Raw genomic sequence first — 24,042 nt, forward strand, 5'->3', positions numbered from 1 at the left:
TCCCAGGTCATGCTGTGGTCACAGATGACTGACAAATCTCAGACTCTTACTAGAAAGGTCTATTTCTTGCTCACATCACTTGTTCATTGTGGGGCAACTGTGTCTCGGCTCCACATCACCTTCACTCCAGTACTGGATCTGGAAGCAGCCTCTCTGGGGTACCATCCCTGGTATTGAAGTAGGAGGAGAGGGAGCATGAAGAAGAAAGCACTAGCTCTTAGAGCCAATGCTCCTCTTTCATTGGCGAAAGCAAGTTGCACAGTTAAGGTGAAAGCGATGCGGCTGGAGGGTAGTCGCCTGCAGGAAGAGGCAGACAATAACTTATCTATAACACAGTCTACCATGACCTCTTTGTCTAATTTAGATGACCTAAGTGCCCACAGATATTTGAGAGTATGACCACTTTGGGCTATTGAACTTGAGTACTCAAAGTTTTACCGTAGCCAGAAGCAGGATAGTTATTCTAAATCTAGCCATGCTCAGCTACCATGACTCCATCCATCCATCCATCCACCCATCCATCATCTACCTACCTGCTGACATTGGATAGCCTTGACCTTCAAGATTAAAGTTCCACAGGCTTTTTCTTAGATACCATTTATTTACTTCTTCCTTTAGGTTCTATGCAGACAGGTCACACTGACTATAGTACAGTGTTAGCAAGCCGAGCTATGAGGCAGCTCTACCTCTGCCCTTCACTGTACCCAAGCACTGACTTCTGGAGGCCAGGGTGTGCACCCTACTGAGCCATCAGGGTGCACTGCCGCAGAGCTGAATCTGCCAAGACTTCATCAGAGAGGACTAGTAAATAATTAGAAATGCAAAGCTGAGTATTTATTACTGTGTGTCCATGTCTGCTCCTGGGATGTGGAGAATAGAGTCCTTGTTCTTGAAGAGCAAGACGCTCAGAGAAACTGTCAAGGCAGGAGACTTGAGTGCGGAATCATGGGATACCCATTTAGTTTACCTCAGTTGCCAGTGTGGGTTGGCATCAACAGGGGAGGCTTTGTGAAGAGGTCTGAGCTAGGAAGAACTTCATAGACAGAAGTTGAAAAACATCATGCATGAATTTAAAGTTTCAACTAATTTTACCTAAATCCAGACTCCCTGGAAGTCCAGTGGGCTTGTATTCTCTTGTAGAGTTGACCAAATAACTTCGAGGTGTGTTTAAAGTTTTCTGTTGAGGGGTGCCCAGGTGGCTCAGTCAGTTAAGCATCTGCCTTCAGCTCAGGTCTGATCCCAGGGTCCTGGAATTGAGCCCTAGGTCAGGCTCCCTGCTCGGTGAGGAGTCTGCTTCTCCTCCTCCCTCTGCTCCTCCCCCTGCTCCTTCTGTCTCTCTCTCTCTCACTCAGATAAATAAATAAAATCTTAAAAAAATAAATAATAAAGTTTTCTGCTGAACTGCTACTTTCATCAGCCCTTGAGTCTCCTTGGATTATGACCTGCAGGCGTGATATGAAAGCGCCATGGCCACACTCAGCGGCCACAGGGCTGTTCTCTCCCTCTGCATGGTCTCTCCTTGTCCTCCAGCATGCGCTCCTTACAGGGTCCTACACCGATTTCATTGCCACGAGTCATCATAGGGTTTTTTCCTGAGGGGGCCTCCATTTTGACTGCACACAGAGGCTGTTTTCGGCTCCTTTGAAGGTGGGGGCAGGGAACTGCGGAGTCCTGCACCCAGAAAAGCCCCTGGAAAGTGGCCAGTACGGAATGCCTGTTGCTGAGCAAGATGGCTGGCTGGGCGGGTGTGGAGAGCCACGTGACCCCTCTTTCTCTTCACAGTTCCTCATGCCCTTATTCCATCATCCTCCACTAGGACTGAGAGAGAGGATGAAAATGAGGTAGATGTTTGGTTTGCCAAAAACAAAGGAGGAATTTAAGGAGGATCACATCAACTTCCTTTCTCTTTCTTCCAGTGAGACCAAACTGAGACTGAAGAGACAAGAATAAAGTCGGCTGGTTTAGAGATAATAGGACAAGGAAGGGCCGTGGTGAGCGTTTGTGAAACACATGCCTGTCCGAAGATGGTATGTGCAGTTTTGCTCTAGGTGGTTGTTAGAAGGAATTTCAGAAATAGCATTATCACTTCTTTAGATTTTAAAGAGAACTCACAATTCATTTTTCATTTAAAATCTCCTGATTTTTTAAAAAAAAATTATTTTAAGAGAGAGAATGTGCAAGTGTGTGAGCGGTGGGAGGGGCAGAGGGAGAAGCAGAGACAGAAGTCGAAGCAGACTCCCCACAGAGCTTGGAGCCTGATGCAGGGCTCGATCCCATGACCCCAAGATCATGATTTGAGCCCAAACCAAGAGGTAGTTGCTTAACCCACTGAGCTATCCAGGTGCCCTTAAAATCTGATTTTTAAGAAATGCTGGCCATCTTTTTTCAAACTTCAGGTAATCCAAACAAAATCTCTCTGCAAACTGGATATGGCCCCAGGATTTCTAGGGTATAATTTCTGGACCTTCTGGGCCTTTACCAGCCCAGCAAACACAACAGCAACGGGGTAGGAATCTTGAGGTAGTGACACTTTTTAAAAAAATCTGACTATCACATCTGAAAGAGAGGAGACCGAGCTGCCTTTCACAGAAACAAGGGTTCATGATGGGTTCTCCACACTCTTGCCAGGTTTCTCAGTGGCCTGTTTGTGGTAAGGACAAGGACGATAGCTCTGGCCCTGGGAAAGACAGCCAGCTCAGCAGTGTGACTGTGCTGTTTGTGCAGGAGGCACGGGTATACTTGAGTCTAACTCTTTAAGGCTTTGGGGCTAATAAGGGCATGGTGCAACTGGAAAGGGCAGATTTGTCCTTTTTTTTTTTTTTTTTAAGATCTTATTCATGTATTTGGCAGAGACAGTGAGAGAGGGAATACAAGCAAGAGGAGTAGGAGAGGGAGAAGCACACTTCCCGTTGAGGAGCTCGCCCAGTGTGGGGCCTGATCCTAGGACCCTGGGATCATGACCCAAGCCAAAGGCAGATGCTTAATGACTGAGCCACCCAGGCGCCCCAGAGCAGGTTAGTCCTTGGTGAATGAAATCAGAAGAATCGAAAGCTATGCCTTCCTTCAATCGCCAACTTGATTGAACCTGTATAGAAAATAGTGCACACGATGGTGCATGGAGTAACATCTCCTGTTTACCGTTCTGGGACCTCTGATGTGTTGTGGATTTGTTCATTCAGGCACTCAACCTACCTATGGGGTGTCATGCAGTATTCTGTGTGCTGTGGATACCGCAGAGAACAAAACTGGATCCTTGCCCCAGGAAGTGCACAGTTTAGCATGAGGACCTGGTGGGACTGGGTCTTTTTAAAAATCCAGCAAACCAGAGGTGCCTGGGTGGCTCAGTCAGTTAAGTGTCTGCCTTCAGCTCAGGTCATGATCTCAGTGTCCTGGGATCCAGCCCCACCTACTTCGAGCACCCTGCTCTGTGGGGAGCCTGCTTCTCCCTCTCTCTATGCTGTTCCCCCTGCTTATTCTCTCTCACGGTCTTACATAAATAAATACAATCTTAAAAAATAACTGGTAAATCACTGTTCTTGCCCAGTTCCCAGAGTTATGCCCTTGCTTGACTTAGGGGTCAGAAGGGAAGTGGCAACTGAGGATGTCAGGGGAAAGGAGACAGGGAGAGTGCTTCTGGGATAACAATAAGAAGTTCTGATGTGGTCTTGGACCAAAAGTCTTGGCAGGGGGATGCCTGGGTGGCTTAGTTGGTGAAGGAGCTGTCTTTGGCTCAGATCATGATCCAGGGTCCTGGGTCCCATATCAGGCTCCGTGCTCAGCGGGGAGCCTGCTTCTCCCTCTCCCCATTTCCTCTGCTTATGCTCTCTCTCAAATAAGTAAAATCTTAAAAAAAAAAAAAAAAAAAAAAGCCCTGGCAGATTTTGCTTCCTGGTGCCCCTTACAGCCTAGTGGCTCCCACCGGTCTTTAGCATTATGCCCTGTTTTGAACTGTCTGCATTCAATCCTTTTAAAGAAGTAAAGACTATTGGACTGACTACCAAGGGTGTTCCTCAGAGTCTGTTCTGTTCTTAATTTGTATTGGTACGTTGTCAGCCACGTTACCACATAAGTAAATTACACCATTGCTTCTTGTCACCATTATTGAGAGAAGTCTTTTGAAATCTGACTCGTAGCTCAATGTCAAAAATATTTGCTTATGGGGGCACCTGGGTGGCTCAGTAGGTTAAAGCCTCTGCCTTCAGCTCAGGTCATGATCCCGGGGTCCTGGGATCGAGCCCTGTGTTGGGCTCTTGGCTCAGCAGGGGAGCCTGCTTCCCCCTCTTTCTCTGCCTGCCTCTCTGCCTACTTGTGATCTCTGTCAAATAAGTAAATAAAATCTTAAAAAAAAATTTGCTTATGGACCATTTGGTCATGACTTCATGAAAGAGAAGCAGGGCCATGTGACAAGAGTAAAATTATACACCCTTTCCTCTCTTAGGGCCTCCTTAACAAACCAAAAATACGAAGACTTATCCAGATAGGAAGTTAGGTTTTGGATTCTGGTTTCTTCGGAGACTCAAGGAATGAGTTATTATTTCTGTGATTTCTATTTCTGGACTTACCACATATCCCTGCTGCACAGCCAAATGTGACCTGAAGCTCATAATAATAAAGGAAATGAACAATTTTTTAATATGTCCTGGAGAAACACAGATGCTTATGTGTTTGGTGAAGTGGATGCCTCTTAGAAATGGTGGAAGAACCATGCACAGTACATTGCCATAACTTGGCAATACAATATGATAATACACTTCAGTTTAACAAACTCAGGAATTTGCTAAGAATATAAAATGAAACACAGAGTAAATATCAGAAATCTTTTTTTTTTTTTTAAACAGCAATGTCAGTCAAGGAAAAGCTTAAATACATTTTTATAAGCCTGCAGGCCAAAGACTAGTAGGAATATATAATGTATGTATTCAATCAATGCACACATGTAAATATATACATACACACATATAAATGCAAATAAAATATTTTTCTATTTTGGATACTTCTGAGCTCAAATGAGCTTTTTCTTGAACTGCAGTCAAATTTTTCACTATATAAACGTAATAGTAATAATTACTTAATACAGATAAGTATACTTCATTGAGTTTCCAATTCAGGATAAATGTGTATGTGTCAAGGACTGGGAGTCAGAAATCCATAATTCTTAGATGGGAAGTTAGAATATCTGAATTCCGATCTCAGTTTTACAAAGAGAGGCTTTGGGGGAATCTTTCTTTTTGTTTAAGATTCTCAGGGGTCTGAGTTTGCTCCTCCTAAGACGATCTTGGTGCAGATGTAGAGGCACTTTGTTTGGGGTGTCATGCAAATATGGTCTAGCCCCATTATTCAGGCAGAGTAGACTCTCTGTACATGTGTTCTGCACTGATACTGAATCCTTTTTGGAAATAACTCATCTGATTCAGCAATTTTTTTTTTAAACATAAATTCTACCCACAATGTGGGGCTCAAACTCACCACCCCGAGATCAACAGTCACATGCTTCACTGACTGAGCCAGCCAGGCATCCCATCGGCAATCATCTTTAATGGACAGAAATATGGGATCCTGCCAAATGGCTCCAGGCACCCATGTAATATTGTATGGGGCCAACTACTACCAGAGACCGTAACTACCTCATAAGGTGGTTAGGAGGACTGAGCTCCTCCAAGCAGTGTTCTTCTACAGCTGAACATGTAGGGAGGTTCCAATTTTAGCAGTGAGATTGCTAGTGTCACCATGACAGTGTGCCAGGTTCTGGGCCAGAGCGCCAATTAAAACAGCCACGGTCTCTGCCCCTGTTGAATTTATCATTCAACAGGGGCAGATTTATCATCAGGGTCTGATTGCGGATTCCAGTATGTACCAGGCCGGTCAGGGCCCACAGACGTAAGAGGTGGGCGGCTTCCCTGTCACCTGGACCCCACACACCTGGTTGATGCCATCTGGAAATGAGAGCTGTTGTCAAATCTTACATCTTAGGGGAAGGTGGGAATCTGGGTTATCACGTGAAATGTCCCAACTTACAAGCACCGACAATGAATGCCAACGGCAAACAAATGAGCGTTTTAGGGGCTAAAAGCAGTGGCATACTGGATGTTGGCTGGTAGGGTCCATGTGCAACTTCTGGACATGCGGTTGCAATAGCTCCAATTCCCCACTATTCTGGGGACAGCACAAACCAGACAAGGGCAAAGATCAGTTAATCTTTAATTCCTGGCTCCTCTGTGAAATGCACAGAATTTCTGTAAACTGGGAGTTTGCAGGGCACAACTGAACGTTAGGGACTCTAGTGACCCCAGAGGCAGAGGCTGGAACAGGAGCGGGGAGGGGGCTGGGGAGGCCAGACGCCAGGAGTCAGCCGGTTACCTTTTGCCAGAGAACACAAGGACACTGCAGAGCACAGATGGGTGAAGAGTTTAACACAATTTATTTTATGCTTAAATAATCGACTAGGTCATCCAGTGTATGGTTTTTCATACATATGTCATTAGAGCTATGTGTCAATGAATGCTGATTTTATATGAATGTAATCAACAAATTAAAGGATTTCACCAAAACCCAAATAAAAATGCCCTTGAAAACACAGCAGCCTTATTAACCTAATATGACACTGCTAGAATGGTTACAAATGATTGCCTTATTCAAAGGTGTCTACGTCTTATAGCCAGTACACGATACAGTAGTAATTGTACAGCGTGCTGCCATTCTACTAGCTACGAATTCCGGTTCAGTCCATTTTAAATTTTACCCCCAACTGGGGCCTCTTATGAGCACCATCCACCTCTAAAGCGGCAAGCATTACCCCCTTTTAAGCACTAACAGCTCCCCCCTCCCCCTAAAGCAACTACCATATAGGGTTTTCTTTTTTTTCATTTTTAGGTCATTTCATTGAAAAATTGGCAATAGCAACAAATATTAGATGAAGGGCTTTGTGTTTACAGATAAAATCTTCTGTGTTGCAGTATACTGTAGTGTTTGCAAAATTGGAAAAGATTTAATCAAAATAAGGTGATACACATGCATCAAAATATTAGTATTCTGAAGAAAAAATTTTTTCACAGAACTACAGAATTCCTCATTTGGGGAATTATTTAAATTTGCAGCAGATTTTAAAGATTTGTTGTTTTTCTTTTTTTAAAATCAAGCTAGCAGTTTTGCATATACAAACATTATAATTGCTAATATACAAGAATCAGTGAATATTCTCCCACCCGAAACCCCTCCCCCGTCTTCTAGGGTGGTCACTTGAGACCCCTAGTACGTTAAATGCATTTGCAATATTCTGTTTGTGTTCTAAGAGGCAGTGCCTTATCAACATTTATTCTATTTTTCTGTTAGAATTTATACAGTGTTATTATTTACAGCAAAACTATAGATGTTTTAAAAAAGAAACAAATAGTGTTTATACCCTGACAGTTGGGTCCAAGAAAAATAAGGCGAGCTGTTGTGGAGTTAGTAATTTTAGTGTTTTTCTGTGATTTCATCGTCCCGTCTTCTGTCCCTTCTGGCGGCAGGAATTTCTTCCTTTCGTAAATGACACCAAATTACTTAAGATAAACTGTTAACAGCATGGCTTCTTGTATATACACTGCATTGCTAATTGCACACGCGCCAATCCTGGGAATGAAAGTGAATTTCCATGCTCTGTAAATTGGCTCATGCTAAATTAAAATGTGGGTAGTTTTCTTTTTTTTTTCTTTTTGCATAAAAAAAAAAATCATGCCATTAATGTGTGGAAGCGGCAAACACACACACCCTTCTCCGTGAATTTTTACTTCCTGCTGACATATCTTCCATGAATTTCTCAATACTGGCAGTAAAAACACATGATCCTGTGGAAAGAGAGACAATAGGTAGTGAGTTTAGCTTGCTTGCTTGTCTTCCATTTTTGTTTTGTTTTGTTTTAAGAATTTGCCTAAGCCTTCCTGCCATTCAATAGAAAAGCCTGAGAGAACGAGGCGGGGCGTCCACTTTCTAATGTGGGGGGTTTCACAAGATTCTGTTAACCAAGGCAATCTGCTAGAACAAAGCCCTGAGGTATACCTGAGAGCCCTTTGAAGGCAGTGACTTTGTCTAGGTAACCCCATGCCCTCCACAGCACACTCCTCACTGGATTTGTGGCTTTCGAGGTTGAGTTGGAAAAGACCCTCTTCAGGGCTGCCAGCTCTGATCAGGTCACTCAGGTACTTGGGAAAGCCACTTCCAGCCCGTTGGACCTTGTCTTAGCGATAAAATGAGAAGGCTGACAGAGGTGCTGTCTGGGATTTCCATCAACATCAAAATATCAGGGGTCCGGGGTTCTCATGGGCAGAAAGGACTAGGGACACAGACGCCGGATAGATTATTTCAGTAACATCCGTATGTTTTATAATAAGTGTTCAGTCCCCAAAGTGCAACTCATCTTTCAAAAAGGGAGAACAGCATCATTCCTTCATTACTCTGAAATTGGCTTTTCCGTGCACAAATTAAAATTAAAGACCATCTTGTGCTGCTGCAAAGAATACTTTCCCTCCTCCTGCCCCACATTAGTCATGACAAGTTCGACTCATTGTATTTGAGCTTCTTTATGGGGGCTGACAACATCTTGTCTTACTGGATAATCACGGCATAAAGTATCAGTGTTTTATCACCAGTCAATACAGTCAAAATAAACCAATAATTTTTGCTATGCACTCTTTCTTCATAAAACAAAGTTTTCTTAGTATAGTCCATCCTCCTCTTTCAGTGTAAAAAGGTAACATGCTTGAATGCTGGCCTGAGAACAAATTCTAGCCCCAAGAAAAAACCCAAGGAAGACAAGAACAATTTTAGGAACAGCCATGCTCACTCATTAGTAAGGAACAGACTATTTCTACAGGTGTAGGGATGCCTTCAGAAACTTGCTTCTGTTGGGACCTTTGTGTCCTCGGTGACCTTGAGGTTATTTACTTACCCCAGGCAAATTTCTTTTCCTTTAAGATGGATCACCCAGGATACCTTGGCTTAGGTCAACATGTTAGTACAGCACTTCCTCTGTCTGTTCTACTAGGTTCTTGCTTCCTTTTTTTGTATGAAAACTGCTACTAACCTCCATGCCCCAGGTCACTAATGCTTGGAGTCAAGAACATCAGAGTGTCAATCAATTCCTTCTGGGGTGATTTCTATATTGGCCCCCTCCTCCCATGACTCTGCAGAGGTGGTAGAGAAGGAAAGTGACTCATTTGGCCAGACCGTGTCCCAGAAAGTGGGCAAATCCTAGTAAAATCAGGATTTTCACCCCTGTTACTACCACTTACTCCTTAATTTCTGGGCACCAGGGTTCTTAGATGGCCCTGTGATAAGGTTACCCCGGTGTTCTTCCTCTGTCTTCCTAGGGAGGATCCTCAGCAATCTTCTCTAGTTGAAGCCCTCCCCATGCCGCCCACAGTCTTTGCAGCTTAACTGATATATAATTTATATGTCATACAATTTATCTACTGTAAATACAGTCTGATAATTTTTAGGAAATTTATGTAATGCAACCATTACAACCCAGTTGAACTTGTTTTGCATCCTGTCTTCCAGAAGCCAATCCAGTTTCCCAGGTTAATCTTGCAATAAGAAGCAAAGTCTTCCTCTTATCACCTTAAGGCAAGCAAATTTTATGTTTTATAGAAATATTGGATATGTTCCTATACTTTTAAAAAATGCTATTCAGGGGCGCCTGGGTGGCTCAGTGGGTTAAGCCTCTGCCTTCAGCTCAGGTCATGATCTCAGGGTCCTGGGATCGAGCCCCGCATCAGGCTCCCTGCTGAGCAGGGAGCCTGCTTCCCTTCCTCTCTCTCGCTCTGCCTGCCTCTCTGCCTACTTGTGATCTCTGTCTGTCAAATAAATAAATAAAATCTTTAAAAAAAAAATGCTATTCATTATACCCATTTATATTCCGGTAGGATTTAGGTGATAGTTCAAAAAAAAAAAAAAGATTGGGAGTGAGTTCCCCTTGTAAATCACTCTTGTTCTTGGTCATGCAATCAGAGTGTGGAAGGTCATTCATTGGACAAAAGAATTTATACCAAGTACAGCGTTCTACAAAAAGGATGAGCACCTTTTTGTGACGAGAGCGCCATCTGATGGAAAAGTGAGGGGGCAGGAGCCACAGAAATAGAATTTGAGTCCTTTTCCCTTTGTGGGTTTAGGTAGTACATCTGAGACAGAAGCCTCTGCATTTAGGAATCTTTGGGTTTTGCATGTTTTTCAAACCCAAAGATAGTAGAAACCAACTCAGAAAATAACTTTAGTCATTTCACTATAATTTCTTTTTTAATTTTAAGAAACATTTTTCATGTATAGAAAAACAGCTATGCAGTGGATTTTCATGGCAGTTTACATTTCACAGATGAATGTTGTGCTTCCCATACCCATTTTCAAGTCAGGCATATGCTTGAGCTTACAACCACCATTTCTTTGTTTCTTTCGTTTTTCTTTTTTTTTTTTTTATTTTATTTACTTATTTGACAGAGAGAGAGAGAGAGAGAGAGATATCACAAGTAGGCAGAGAGGCAGGCAGAGGGAAAGGGGGAAGCAGGCTCCTTGCTGAGCAGGGAGCCCGATAAGAGACTCCATCCCAGGACCCTGGGATCATAACCTGAGCCGAAGGCAGAGGCTTAACCCACTGAACCACTCAAGGCACCCAGAACCACCATTTCCTTGTGGTTTCTTTGGCCCCTAGTCCCCATCTGAAAAAACACAAATCACTCATCTTAGCTTGATACAGGAAGCTCTCAGCAGTTCAGCCCTATCAGTCTCAGTGCCTACGAATCTTCAGTGAAAAGCTTTGTTCCACAATTTCCAGTGGTTCTCAAACTTGGGTGAATGTTAGAATGACCTGGGGAGGCTTAAAAACAAAAACAAAAACAAAAAACCCCAGTAGCCAGGGCACATCCCATGCCAATTTATTTGGAATTTCTTGGGGTGGAGCCCAACATCAAAAAACATTGAAAAAACTCTCTAGATTATCTGAATGTTCAAAAAAGTTTAAGACCCAGTGATCTATTCTAGAACACTGCTTCTCAAAGCTTAATGTCCTCATGTATCACCGAAGGGATCTTCAAATGTGGATTCTGATTCAGAAGGTCAGAGTCAACCCAGAGACGCTGCATTTCTAACACGACTTCCAGGGGGTGTCGATACTCCACAGACCACACTAGGAGGAGCTAAACTGCACGCCAGGCATCAACACGCAGGTTTCTAACTTCCTTTTCTTTGCTCCTGATTTTGTATCCACCTGTACTTGTATTTTTCTTCCCTAATCTCCACCTGTATCTAACTCCTCTCTATCCTTCAAGTTTGTGTCAAATGTCATCTCCATGCAAGTGCAGACTGTGCTCTCCCTAAGGAGATCGCTTTGTCAGGGTAACTCTTACTCATCTTTAAAGACTTCGCTTGCCATGGCTTTAGGAAAGAAAGCCTTTTCTGATGCGCCTTCCTTATAGCCTACTGAGAACACAGATTTGTTACTCTATTCCTTTCTCTTCCAACCCATCTCTCTTCCCTTCCCTTCTCTGTCTCTTATTACAGAAGTCATGCGGCTACGAACATTTCTTTCCCAAGCACTAATTCTAGTTACTCCATGTAATCTTAATAAACTACAGTGCAATTTAAAAATAATTCCCAGTTTCCTGTAGATTTGTTCAATTACTACCAATAAGTGGGGCTTTTTTGAGTTTTTTTTTTTTTTTTTCTAGTGACTTGTGATCTTTAAAATAGGGCCAGTTAAAAAAAAATTCAGGGAAAATATTGATCTATATTCTGGTCGCAAAAAACATAGAGCACTAATAAAGTTGTACGGCTATTCTTATTAAATGTTACAGGCTAGGCACTGTTGTAGAGTGGCTTAGCTCATTTAATATTAATAACATAATGTATTATTATATCCTCCATTTTACTGATAAGGAAGTAGAGCTCAGCGCTTTAAAACAAACACAAGTTTGCACACTTAGTACACATTAGAGCCAGAAACAGAAGACAAGCCACCTGACTCCAGAACCCTTGCTCTTCATATCAAAGCCAAGGGTTTTGGTTAATGAGGGATTTTTTTAAAGGTTAAGAAAAATAAAAACATGGGGTACCTGGGTGGCTCTGTCGTGCCCAGGGTCCTGGGATCGAGCCCTGCATCGGGCTCCCTGCTCAGAAGGAAGCCTGCTTCTCCCTCTCCCACTCCCCCTGCTTGTTGTGTTCTCTCTCTCCCTGCCTCTGTCAAATAAATAAATAAAATCTTTAAAAAAAGAAAAACAAAACTATATAAAACATATCTGCGCCAAATAAATTCAGGGAAAATCTTTAGGAGTGAAGAAATTCAGGCTGCATCTCGGACTTCTGGGAAGCAGAATCAGGAGAATCTGCTGGGTTAAAATCCAGACCTGTCATTAACTATGACCACCAGGGTATTGTCTCTCTCTCTCTTCATTTGTTAGTAAAGAGGAATGAGAATGCCGGTCTTACTAATTTCCCCTGGAATTTCTCTGAATGGGATCTTAGCTTATACTTCAGAATACTTTCAGTTATCCCTGGTTTCTCAGAGAATGTCAGTGATGCTGCTGTTCCGACTTCTCCCAGGGTTCCCTCTGGGGACCCCCCACGTCATTGTCTACCTGCCGCTGATCTAGGCTGTCTTTTTTTTTTTTTTAAGATTTATTTATTTATTTGACAGACAAAGATCACAAGCAGGCAAAGAGGCAGGCAGAGAGAGTGGAGGAAGCAGGCTCCCTGCTAGGCAGAGAGCCTGATGCGGGGCTCGATCCCAGGACCCTGGGATCATGACCTGAGCTGAAGGCAGAGGCTTTAATCCACTGAGCCACCCAGGCACCCTGATCCAGGCTGTCTTAATTCTACTAACAGCGGAACTTACCAAGTGTTTACTAGGGGCTTGCCTGTCGCTATTTGAAATGATTTACTTGTATTAATTCAGTCAATGCTCCCAACAACTCCTCAAGGTATGTTATTCTTATCCCAGTAGAGGTGAAGAGATTAAGGCACAGAACCTGGCTAAGTTCACGTAGCTCGGTTCTGCGTGCTGACCATCTACGAGTCATCCAGGCTACATCAAGCCCTAATTTTGTTTTTGTGGTCTTAGGTTTTATGGTTCTGTTAAATGATTACCTACATACAAGCAACCCTATTGTCTTCAACTCTCACCCTTCCCTCCCAACACAGAACTCATCTAGTTCCTCAAATCTGTTCTCTCCTTTTCATTCTCTCTGCCCCACTTCAGGCCCTCATCGGTGTCTCAGAACCGAGGCCCTTGTGTTCAGACTCCCTTCTCCCTCTATTACTGCTAGGGTTACCTACATCTTATCTGATCATACTATTCTACACAAAGCCTCCAGGGGTGCCCAACTGTATCCAGGATAAGGACCAAACTCCTGAGTGAAGCTCGCATGACCCTCCACACCGCCCTGTACCAAATGCTATTCTACAAAACTAGTTCAAATACACCCTTCCAAGAAAGTTTAAAAGATCCCCTCTCGGGGCGCCTGGGTGGCTCAGTGGGTTAAGCTGCTGCCTTTGGCTCAGGTCATGATCTCAGGGTCCTGGGATCGAGTCCCGCATCGGGCTCTCTGCTCAGCGGGGAGCCTGCTTCCCTCTCTCTCTGCCTGCCTCTCTGTTTACTTGTGATCTCTCTCTGTCAAATAAATAAATAAAATCTTAAAAAAAAAGATCCCCTCTCTTGGAGGTAATTGTATCTTCCAGTGGGTGCCCTGAGCATGTTGTTTCTCTCTTTTACTACATTTATGTATTTTGATTGGTGTGACTTATGGTCCTGGGTGCCCCTTGGACTAGAATGTAAAGTTACAACGGGCAGGAGTTCTCTCAGATAATAACATCAAACTGAAGAAAATGTCTTACAGCCTTGTACCCTCCCTACCACTTACACGGTGTGTCACAAGCCTTTCCACCTAGTTGCTAAGAAGTAAAGGGGCTCTAAATGCGCGTGGTTACCTATTATAAAAGCTTGTTAGCTAATCTACATTATAGGAACATTTCTCTCATCCATTGCCACGGAACTGCATGGACTGAGGGATCCTGAGGTAAAACCAAGCAAGTATGCTGGAGGGCTGAGGCTGAACCTGTAAGCGATCTTAGATGAGAGGATACAGAAGAGTCCAGAGATTTCTACAGCAGAAGTCAGGACAACCTTTTAAGTCCTATTCCTCTTCAAAATCTTACTCCTTGGGACTCAGTCCCGAGCTTCTTCTTTGCTCCCCTTGACCCCCTCCCTGGAGGATCACATCTATTCTCTGGTATTCAGCACTTATCTCTTCAGGGAGTACTCTCATGATTTTTACAGATCAGCCCCAACCTTTCTTCAGAGCTCCAGATTTGTGTACCTAACACAGTACTTGGATGGCTCCCAGGCACCCTTAAACCCAAGTCCCAGCCTGAATGCTTGATGTTCTTTTTAAAACCTATTCTGCTTCTGTTCCTTTCTCTCCAACCCAGCTGTATAAGCCGAAACCTGGGAGTCATTCTTTTTTTTAAAAATTATTTTTATTTTATTTTTTTCTGGGAGTCATTCTTGACTCAACCGTCTTCTCATCCTCCCCTCAAGCTAACCCACCTGTTGATTTTCCTAAAACTACTGCCCAGGTCCTAGCCCTGGGCTTATGGCCTAGGGGGCCTGACCAGTCTCCTTCGGTTTATTCTTGTTTCCCTCCAACCAACCCATTCTCGACATTGCCTATGTGCTTAGAAAAACAGTCGGCTCAGGCTCTGGGTTATAAGCCTTCAGGGGCTTCACATTCTTTTAGAATGACATCAAAAGCCTGTCCTCTGGCCTGTGATGATGCATCCCTCCCTTACGACATCTCGTGCCTGCCCCAGCCACCACCAGCTCACTGGGTGCTGGGGTGCATATCTTCTTATGTTTCCTCAACTGTGCTGGGCCTTTCCCCCCTCAAGGGCCCTGCACACGTTTTAACCTTCGCTTGGATCCTCTTCCCCCTTCTCTTCATGGTTGGTCCCACCTATGAAGTCTCCGTTTAAATGACTTTTTTTAAAGATTTTATTTTTAAGTAATCTCTACACCCAATGTGGGGCTCGAACTTATAACCCTGAAATCAAGTCACATGCACCATGGAGAGAGCCAGCCAGGTGCTCTAAATGTCATGATTTCTGAGCGACATTCCCCAGCCACCAAAGGTCTAACTATGTCTCTGCATATTCTTTTACTGGATCTTGGATTTTGTATTTTCAGCCTTCCAACATCTGTCCCATCTCGTTCCCCCTTGCAGGCTGAGACATTAGGAAGGACAGGGACCGTGGAAGTTTTCTTCACCATCGTACATCTCCCTTTCCACTTGTAGACATGTGGAAGCTCCAACATTTTTTGAAGGAATGAAAAAAATGTGTCACTTCTGGCTCCAAAGTGTTAAGCAGGGGCCCTGTTGTCACACTCAGCTTCCAGAAGGCTGTGAGACCTGAGCATTTCCCCCAAAAGAGGTTCGGGATACAGCTGTTTCACAGTCCTTGACAGTTTATGCCTGGGAACCTTCCCTTGTTACAACCTTACTAATCAGCCTTCTAATGGTGTTTATGAAATAAACACTTGGAGATTATGGCTACCTTAAAAATGAAGTTCTGCTTTATTTTTAAAAAGAACAAAAATCTGAGTATTTTCATTGTGTAATTTATTACCGTTTGCCTATGGACATTTATTTGATTCAAATTTGCTTTTAGGTCTTTAATCAACATCAAATACTACTTAACTATGAATATGAGTAGTAGTAAAGAACCTAGGTTCTGGATAAGTTCAAATTTTGTTCTTTTGTTCATCAGCTCTGTAGGACTTTGAGTAAATCATTTAACTTTTCTAAATCTCAATCTCCTCACTAATAAAAAAGAGATAGTAGTACTTACCTTATAGCATTGTTTGGGGGATTATATGTGGTAATGTATGTAATGATCTTACCTAGTACCAGGCATAAGTAATCATTTGCTAGAACATGACTATTATTCATAAATAATTTTAGAGATGCAGCTAAGTGCCACAGAAAGGGCAGTAGGTAGAGTATCAGTCACCTTGAGTTTAAGTCCTAGTTCTATCAATCAGGCTGTGTGACAGTAGAAATGTCCTTGACCTCTCTGAGTCCTCAAATATCTGTCTATAGAAAGCAGCAAAAAAATTGGCCTGACCTCTCTAGAGGCATGTTTGAAGGATTAAATAAGACAAAAATGTAAAAGTACTTTGTAAAACTATAAATCACTACATACTATGTACAAATCTGTATAGCTATTGTAAGCCATTTGCTTTTCCCTTACATTAAAAACAGGATGGCTGTGACTCGGTATTAAAGAAAAGTGGGTGCAGGGTTCTTATAGCTCAAAATAAAACTGGTTCTAAAATGGAAAATAGAAATTTTGATGTCACCCATCTGAGACTCAGTGAAACTGGGCAGCATTCCATTTCTTAGTTGTTTTATTTAAAAAAAAAAAAAGGCAGGCAGCAGAGCTATAAAAACTCTCAATATATTTGCAAATTGATTTTTCCAGAGCACACATTCAGTCTCCTGGAATTTCAGGTGGTTTTCTTGGACTCATTTCCTCAGTTCACTTCAGGAAGGTAAATAATCACCCTGGAGAGTAATGTGAGGCTTACAGTCAAATCACTGTGCTCTCTCTCTGATGCGTGAAGTTTGCCTTAGGCTGGAGTTATTTTCACATTCCTGTAACTTCTACCTGAATTTCTCTCTCCTTTGAGTGGGGGGCAAGTGAGCCAAAGCCCTGCCAGCTTCTTTACAGGGTAGGTTATTTGTCATTTGAAGGGCTCTTGTACATTTAGTGACCATATCCTGTCTGTATTCGTTTACTCAGAAGGACCTAGAAGAACAGCACGGATGTATTTTTTGGGCATCATTTACTCATAGATATGGGCACACGTGGCTCTGGAAAAATGGCTCAGTGGGTGGGGGCTACTTTCCTGGTTCTCTCCCAGCCAGCATCTGAGGCAGACCAATGCAGCTGGTGAACTCTGAGGTGCATCCTGCAGCTGACTGAACTCTCTTCTAGATTCATTCCACGTGTCACTCCCAAGGGCTTATGGGGACTAACTCAAGACCGGAGACTCACGCTCCATGTTTTAGGCAGCTCCTGTGTATGTGTGTGTCTTGCCCCAGGCTGGGCTGTAAGGCATGAAGAAGTGGGTTCATTCCAGATACCATGGCACTGATCCCCGGGGTCATTTCCTCCTCTCTCACCCAGCATGAAAAGCAAGCCATGTCGATGGCTCCTGACCCAGCCTGCCTCTTACCATCCTCACAGCCCAAGCCAGTGTCCACAAGAGCTTCGTATTCGGTTTTCTGCCCATTCGCTCTTGCCACCTTCAGTTCATTCTCTGCTTGCTGCTAGAGCGAGTGATGCTGAATGTACATTCAGTCACACACACCCCCAACCCGAGACTTTGCACAACTTTCCTTCTGCCTTTAGTGACAGACCAGAATCCCTACAGAGAGGCTCCGGAGGCTTGAACACTCCCGCCTCTCCTACCTCTGCAGACCCAAGGGCCAAACTCTCTGCCAGTGGCACTGACGGGTTGTCACGGCTCCTCCTTTTCGGTCCTCCCCTCCCCATCTAGCCTTTGCACAGTGCTGCTGTCTGCCTAGAAGGTGGCCCAGACACCATCTAACTCCCCTCCTCCACCTAGTCACGTCCCGAGCAGTCTTTTACACTGAGCTCAAATATCACCTTCTCAAGGGTACCCTCTCTGTCACCTCAGACCCTGTCAAGTCTCCCGTCAACATGGTTGAGAGTGTTGGCTCTGGTGGAAGGTTGGTATCCTATTTCTGCCACTTTTCATCTATGTGACATTGGGCAGTTTGGGCCCTGTTTCCTCCCCTCTGACATGGGAGTGATAAAGCCATCTCTCCAAAAAGGTTGACTGTGAGAATTAAATGAAGAGCAGCATGGAACACTTGGAGGCGTAATATGTAGTAAATATTATTATTTCCAGAATGTTCCACAGTTCTCGGTAGTTGTGTCAGTGCCAGTTAATATGGATGTGACCAGTTAGGACTGGTTAATATTAAATCTCCACAACGTAAGCTCAGTGAGGGTAAGTACTACATGAACGTTGTTTATTAAGAGTTTCTCAGTACCTATGCAGAAAGCCTCATGAAAGGAAGTGAAATAAATCTTGGAATGAATAAACACATGGTAAGGTTTTTTGAGATAAAGGGGCTAGGAATTTATCTGGGCCTGCAATATTAGGCACATGCCCTCACCCTAATCCTAAATCTGAGAAGAAAAAAAAAAAAAAAAGATGTGGTATCTATATACACAATGGACTACTACTCATTCATAAAAAAGAATGTTTTAAGTCTTGTCATTTGCAACAACATGGAGCTAGAGAGTATTATGCTAAGTAAAATAAGCCAGAGAAACACAAATACCATATGACTTTACTCATATGTGGAATCTAAGAAATAAAACAAATGAGCAAGTAAAAAAAAAAAAAAAGGAGAGAGAGAGGCAAACTGGAATCTATTTGTTCTTTTCATTTGGACCAACAGGGCTGAGAAAACTGCTCGTGCGCAGCCCTCAAGAAATCATGCTACTTCACCTCACAGACTTAGGGAGAAGTTTTCAAATTTCTTTTCAAAGCTTCATCTGCTTTTTCACCCCAAGTTACCTTTACTAATTGTAACCATGTAGAAAATAATAGGACAATGTAAAACTTAGAAAACAATGTTAAGGAAAATACCCTCGTCTATGAAGAAAAGTTCAGACAAATTCACACAAAGCATACCAAACATTTAACTTAAAAAAAAATAGTAGTCCATTAACCTCCTATTTAATTTGCTTTGGTTTATATAAGATACACCAAGTAGTATATAGGGATCCCAGTCATTTCATTTAAACTTGGCAACTGCTCTATTTCACCAAAATTAAATTGTCAGATGCCATTGTGCTAAAATAGTGAAAGGCTCGATCTACACATATCTGAGAGCACATCTGTCAGAATTATTTATTGCCAGAAGTTTTCCTGTTAGGTTGTAGAATGCTACCACATTGCACTCTTTGAGGAGACTCAAATGTCACTATTTACATTTGCTTCTGCAAACACCATTTACATTTAAATTCCTGACTCATTTGTGAGGAGGAAGTTTATGGACTGTGAACTGAGTTTTAGTGTGCGTATGGATGTGTACATAGATACAAAAACTCCAACAGCTTCACACTGGGTATTCAAAGCTGGAACTCAGTGAAAAAGAGAGGGAGAGGGGTGGGGAGATCTGAATCACTTATCCAGTGAAATGAGAGATTTCACAGGAAGTTAAGGCCAACTGTTGCCGATATGAGCACACCTATCGCCTTGACTAACCGTTTACTGTTATGAATGGCTCTTCTTTTCCACATGCCGGATTTCCTTCTTTGTTGTCTTCACCTTATAACCTTCTCCCTGCTGTAAAAAGGAATATACGCATTAAGATTTCATAGTAAAAGAATTCTAGTTATAGAGCGGTTCCCATTCTGGTCCCTTGAGGCTGGATTAAGGTAAGTGAAACACAGTTGAAAGCACTTTGTCACCTCATGTCCCAAAATACACACAATCCATTTGGCTTAACCACACGGCCTAGCATCATGGAGGCAAGCTAGAGAGCGCTGTCAGAATGAATACAGTAACAGAACTATGCTTCACAAGAACTCAATAGGTTAGTAATAAATAAAAGGTTAGTGATAATAAAAATAACAAATAGTAATAAACAAAATTTTTAAAAAGTTTAGTTAAAAAAAAAATGAGCAGCCTGTTCACTTTTTGTAGTAATCATCACCAAAGCCCTCAAGGCACCCAAACTCCAATTCTAAAAAAAATTAGTGAATTATAATTTATTTCTTCTCAAGCCAACAGAATTTTAAGGGATCTGTTGTGTTGAGACTAAAATTCCTCAGGAAAGCACGAATCATGAACTAAACACCATGGAAATGTTGCTGATCTGAGGGATTTTTTTTTTTTTTAAATCTGTGGAATCACCAACCCCCGCCTTTTACTCCAGATCAAGAGGGCATCCATTGTCCATAAAACAAGACCTCTCTTCATTGAGCACCAGGGACACTTTTCTCTGAGATCAAAGTTGTACAGATCCTCCACGTTCACCTGCTTTATTACTGAAATGCAGTAGCCTCTCCACTTTTCTGAGTTAGTCTTGAGAAATTTTCAGTTCACTTTTTCTTAAGTAAACACAGGCTATTGGAGTTTCTATTTTCCAAATGAAAGGGTTGTAAAGATCGGAGAAAAGGAAAGAAAGGACAAGTAGCCAGAGATGTTTTGTCTGGGGGATGGAGACACATTTCCTGAGCTACACTGCCCAGCAGCGAGTTTAGTTCTTTCACTGGCCGCCGGAAATGGGCTGTTATAAACCCAAAGAGGAGAACCTTCCTCAGGTTAAGATGAGGGAATTCTGATTTCCCTGTAGAACACACTGGAAAGGGAAAATGTATAGATTTGATATAAGGATCTTGAACTGAGCTTTTGGCCATTCTAACATTTAAATCCTGTACATTTGCTGGAAGGGAGCGCCCTCCTTCCTCACCTCAGGCAGGGGCAGGTAAGGCGGAGGCAGAGGCACTGGGGCACTGCTCAGGAGGCTGGTGCTGAGAGAGGGTTTATGTTTTATTTCTCTTACATGCTCGAACCAGCACATTCTACCCTCCAAAAATGAACTTATCTCTGTGAAAACTCTAAAGACAGTAAAAAATATATAATGTTAAGGAATGTTAAGAAGATAAGTCCTTTCCCTTCATCCTGATCAAATGCACAGGGTGTCAAAAGCAGCAAATGCTTCAAGCTGCCACACTGCAGACGCCAGCCTGTTAGCAGCATGTTCTAGAAAGTTCACACAGCGTTTATCCTCTACTTTTCTTTGGCAGCCCCTCCTCATTACCATGTCATCATGCTTTCTCGCTTGTGGGAGAGCAATTCGTCTTATCACTTTCCGAGTGATCTGTGGGAAGCAATAGTGAGAAGCAGAGATTTTCCTGTTTTCTATTTTAAGAGGGGGCGCTACAGCAAACAAACAGTAGAAAATCTAAATTCCAAGAGAAGCATAAAATTCCAAGGATGATTACTTTTCTGGTGATGAGGTTGCCTTCTTCATCAGTAAACTGTTCTTCTGTGACAGATTCACCAGGAATGCTCTTTGCTTCCTCTCCCTAAAGGATGTGGCATAGAGATTAGCAGCGTACTAGATGGACAGACCTCCACACCACTCCATACACCACACACATGCTCTGTGGACTTTTAGAAAAAGAAAGTATAAATCCTACTTGCTACTCCTGGGCAAGGGGAAAAGGTGGGCTCCTCTGATGGTTACTTAGTAGCCAACAACATTCAAAGCACTAAACCTTACATATGTACAAGAAAGATGGTTAGCAGCCAACTCCAAGAAGGAAGAATGATAAAACACAGTTACACATGGATATATAAACCAAAAGGGTTCATTTGTTGAAAAAAAAAAAAATTAGCCAATGATTAGAGCTCTGATTAGATCATCTCATTTTGAGCACAGTGTCTCTTGATTAGTCCTACCAAATCTCTCAAATAATTTTTGGGTTGCATTATGCTTAATCTAAAATAAGATGGTCCCTTAGTTGGGGTGTTATTTACTGACCTTGTCAGGTTTTTTTTTTTCATTTAAAAATTCATCTACTAAGGGTAACATAGACTTTTTTTAATAAGCAAATTTCAGAGTACAGAGAAAACCTTTTTATTTTTCTTTAAAACTGAGCCTTTTGTGGGTCTTCAAATAAATGGGAATGACTTGGATGAAGTACGTAGTTTCTGACTACTGTGTTCAAGGGAAGGGGTCTTATGTGATGATAGATCATCTAATCTCCATGGCTACAGACAAAGAAAATATCAGTACTAAAGGAATTTAAGATGATGTTATCTTTCCGCTAGTGACAGCTAACTGATTTAGAAAGATCTTCCTCTGGTGACTTTCAAAACATGGAATAAAGTCTTAACTCCCCATGGCAGGGGCCTATTTTCCAGCTTGGTAGATTTGAATGGTTCCTTCATCTTTCCCTATCGGCTCTTATGATTGTATAAGAAAAACCACTCAGCCAAAGTAGGGCCGTATTTGCAATATATTACCTTCTTCACTGATACTCAACTTTCAGTTAGTGCCACATATAGTTTGGGGGAACAGGGACAAACAGTGCAGACCTAGTTTAGGGACTTAGTGACCTGCTAGTCAGACTTCTTGCTGAAAGTGTGGCCTGGATAATGCTATAGAATCATGTTCTGCAGTTGTTCCCCTGCTATTGTTTTTAGGGAAAATGGCAGATCACAGAAACAACCGCTACATTTCTGGGAGAGCCAGGATTCTAACTCTTTCAGTGTCATTGGTCTAGAAAAGGTAGTAGTTCTGATAATTTTGTTAGCACTAGCCAGGGGTTAGAAAGTTCTGTGAATGTTTTATGTCACAGCCAGTAGAAAGGTGCACTGTCGTACAATGGCAGAGTAAAGACTAAAACGTTATCTTGTTTGGCTAACAAAATTCTGTTTTCATTCTTTTCTTTTTACAAAGTGACTTTATATACTTAGAGATTGTAGGTCATGACTGGGTAAGACATGGATTCATTTTCCTCACTGTGGTATAGAAAAGTAAGATGTGGGATGCCTGGGTAGCTCAGTCGGCAGCACAGTTAAGAGGGTGAAGAGAACTGGAAAAATGTAGAGGTCTCAGGCTTAAATGCAGTAAAATCTGCAACAAGTTTTTATGGGAGTGTTATTTATGTTTCCTGTGGTTGTGAAAAAAAAATTTTTTTATTTTATTTTAAAAGTAAAGGCAGGGGCACCTGGGTAGCTCAGTGGGTTAAGCTTCTGCCTTAGCCTCAGGTCATGATCTCAGGGTCCTGGGATAGAGCCCACATCAGGCTCTCTGTTCAGCAGGGAACCTGCTTCCCCCCCTCTCTCTGCCTGCCTCTCTGCCTACTTGGGATCTCTTTCTCTCTGTCAAATAAATAAATAAAATCTTTAAGAAAAAATAAAAGTAAAGGCATGGGGTGCCTGCTGGTTCAGTTAGTTAAGCGTCTGACTCTTGATCTCAGTTCAGGTCTTAATCTCACGGGCATGAGTTCAAGCCCCACACTGAGCTCCACACTGAGTGTGGCACCTACATTAAAACAAAACAAAACAAAAAAAGTGAAGGCATAAAGACATCAGAAAAGCCAATAAAAGGTCAGGCAATATTTCTTTCTAGTTTAAAAATGAATAAATGAGATGTTTTTGAGCTAACTCTGGGAAATATCCAGCTCTTTGCCTGTTAGCTAATTTGAGGACCCCAGGAAAATCCAGTAAAATAAAATCCTACTGGATATGTTATGAATGGACTCTTTAGTGGGGAATGATGCCAGTTAACTATTTGCATGGTTGCTAAGAGGAATGTGAAATAAGGTATATTTATAAACATAGAGAATACGTGAAGAATTTTGATTTATATTAATAGCCTTAGAAAAAAGCAAAGCCTATTTATAAATAACAAGTCATATAAGTTGTTGAGATCTACTCTGGCATGTGGGGCATTTTCATGCTTCCTATTGAAAATTCATACTGTTTGTATACGGCTAAAGATAAAGATACCTCTCTTACTCTTAAGTGGCCATTTTTAAAAAAGATTTTTATTTATTTATTTGACAGAGAGATAGAGAGCACAAGTAGGCACAGAGAGAGGGAGAAGCAGGCTCTCTCCTGAGCAGGGAGCCTGATGTGGGACTTGATCCCAGGACCCTGGGATCACGACCTGAGGTGAAGGCAGCCGCTTAACCGACGGAGCCGCCCAGGCACCCTTCAGTGGCCATTAAATACAGTCAATTAGTGCTTTAATAAGGCCAAAGTAAGTTGTGTGGTGATGTGAAAACTCTCTAAACTGGGGGAGTGGATTAGTTAGGAGCTGATTAGATGAAGAGGGAAGACAGTAAGGAGTCAGGAAACATGTTCTAAAAAAATAATCCATCTTTAATTCTGTCAAATATATTAGGGACCAAGTGTTTCCAAGGGGAGGTCTTTTGGGGGCCTTTCTTTAATGACAGAAATGA

The 24,042-nt window shown here is 42.4% G+C and overlaps 1 protein-coding gene and 1 long non-coding RNA gene across 2 annotated transcripts in view; one reads left to right on the forward strand and one right to left on the reverse strand.

Moving 5' to 3' along the window:
• Window positions 1-24,042, forward strand: part of LOC111144689 — a 62,145-nt gene that overhangs the window by 34,643 nt on the left and 3,460 nt on the right. The gene's annotated exons all lie outside the window — the stretch shown is intronic.
• The window catches only part of LOC111144687 (ankyrin 3), a 334,097-nt gene continuing 316,446 nt past the window's right edge, over window positions 6,392-24,042 (reverse strand). Inside the window, exons 43-44 of the mRNA XM_022499108.1 lie at window positions 19,325-19,405; window positions 6,392-7,823 (exon numbers count right to left, since the gene is read on the reverse strand). Of these exons, the coding sequence (XP_022354816.1) occupies window positions 19,334-19,405 (72 nt within the window). The 3' untranslated portion in view covers window positions 6,392-7,823; window positions 19,325-19,333. The remainder of the gene's footprint in view (window positions 7,824-19,324; window positions 19,406-24,042) is intronic.

This window comes from Enhydra lutris, unplaced genomic scaffold (assembly GCF_002288905.1).
Source record: "Enhydra lutris kenyoni isolate GAN:26980312 unplaced genomic scaffold, ASM228890v2 scaffoldscaffold12, whole genome shotgun sequence".
Classification (NCBI taxonomy): Eukaryota; Metazoa; Chordata; class Mammalia; order Carnivora; family Mustelidae; genus Enhydra; species Enhydra lutris.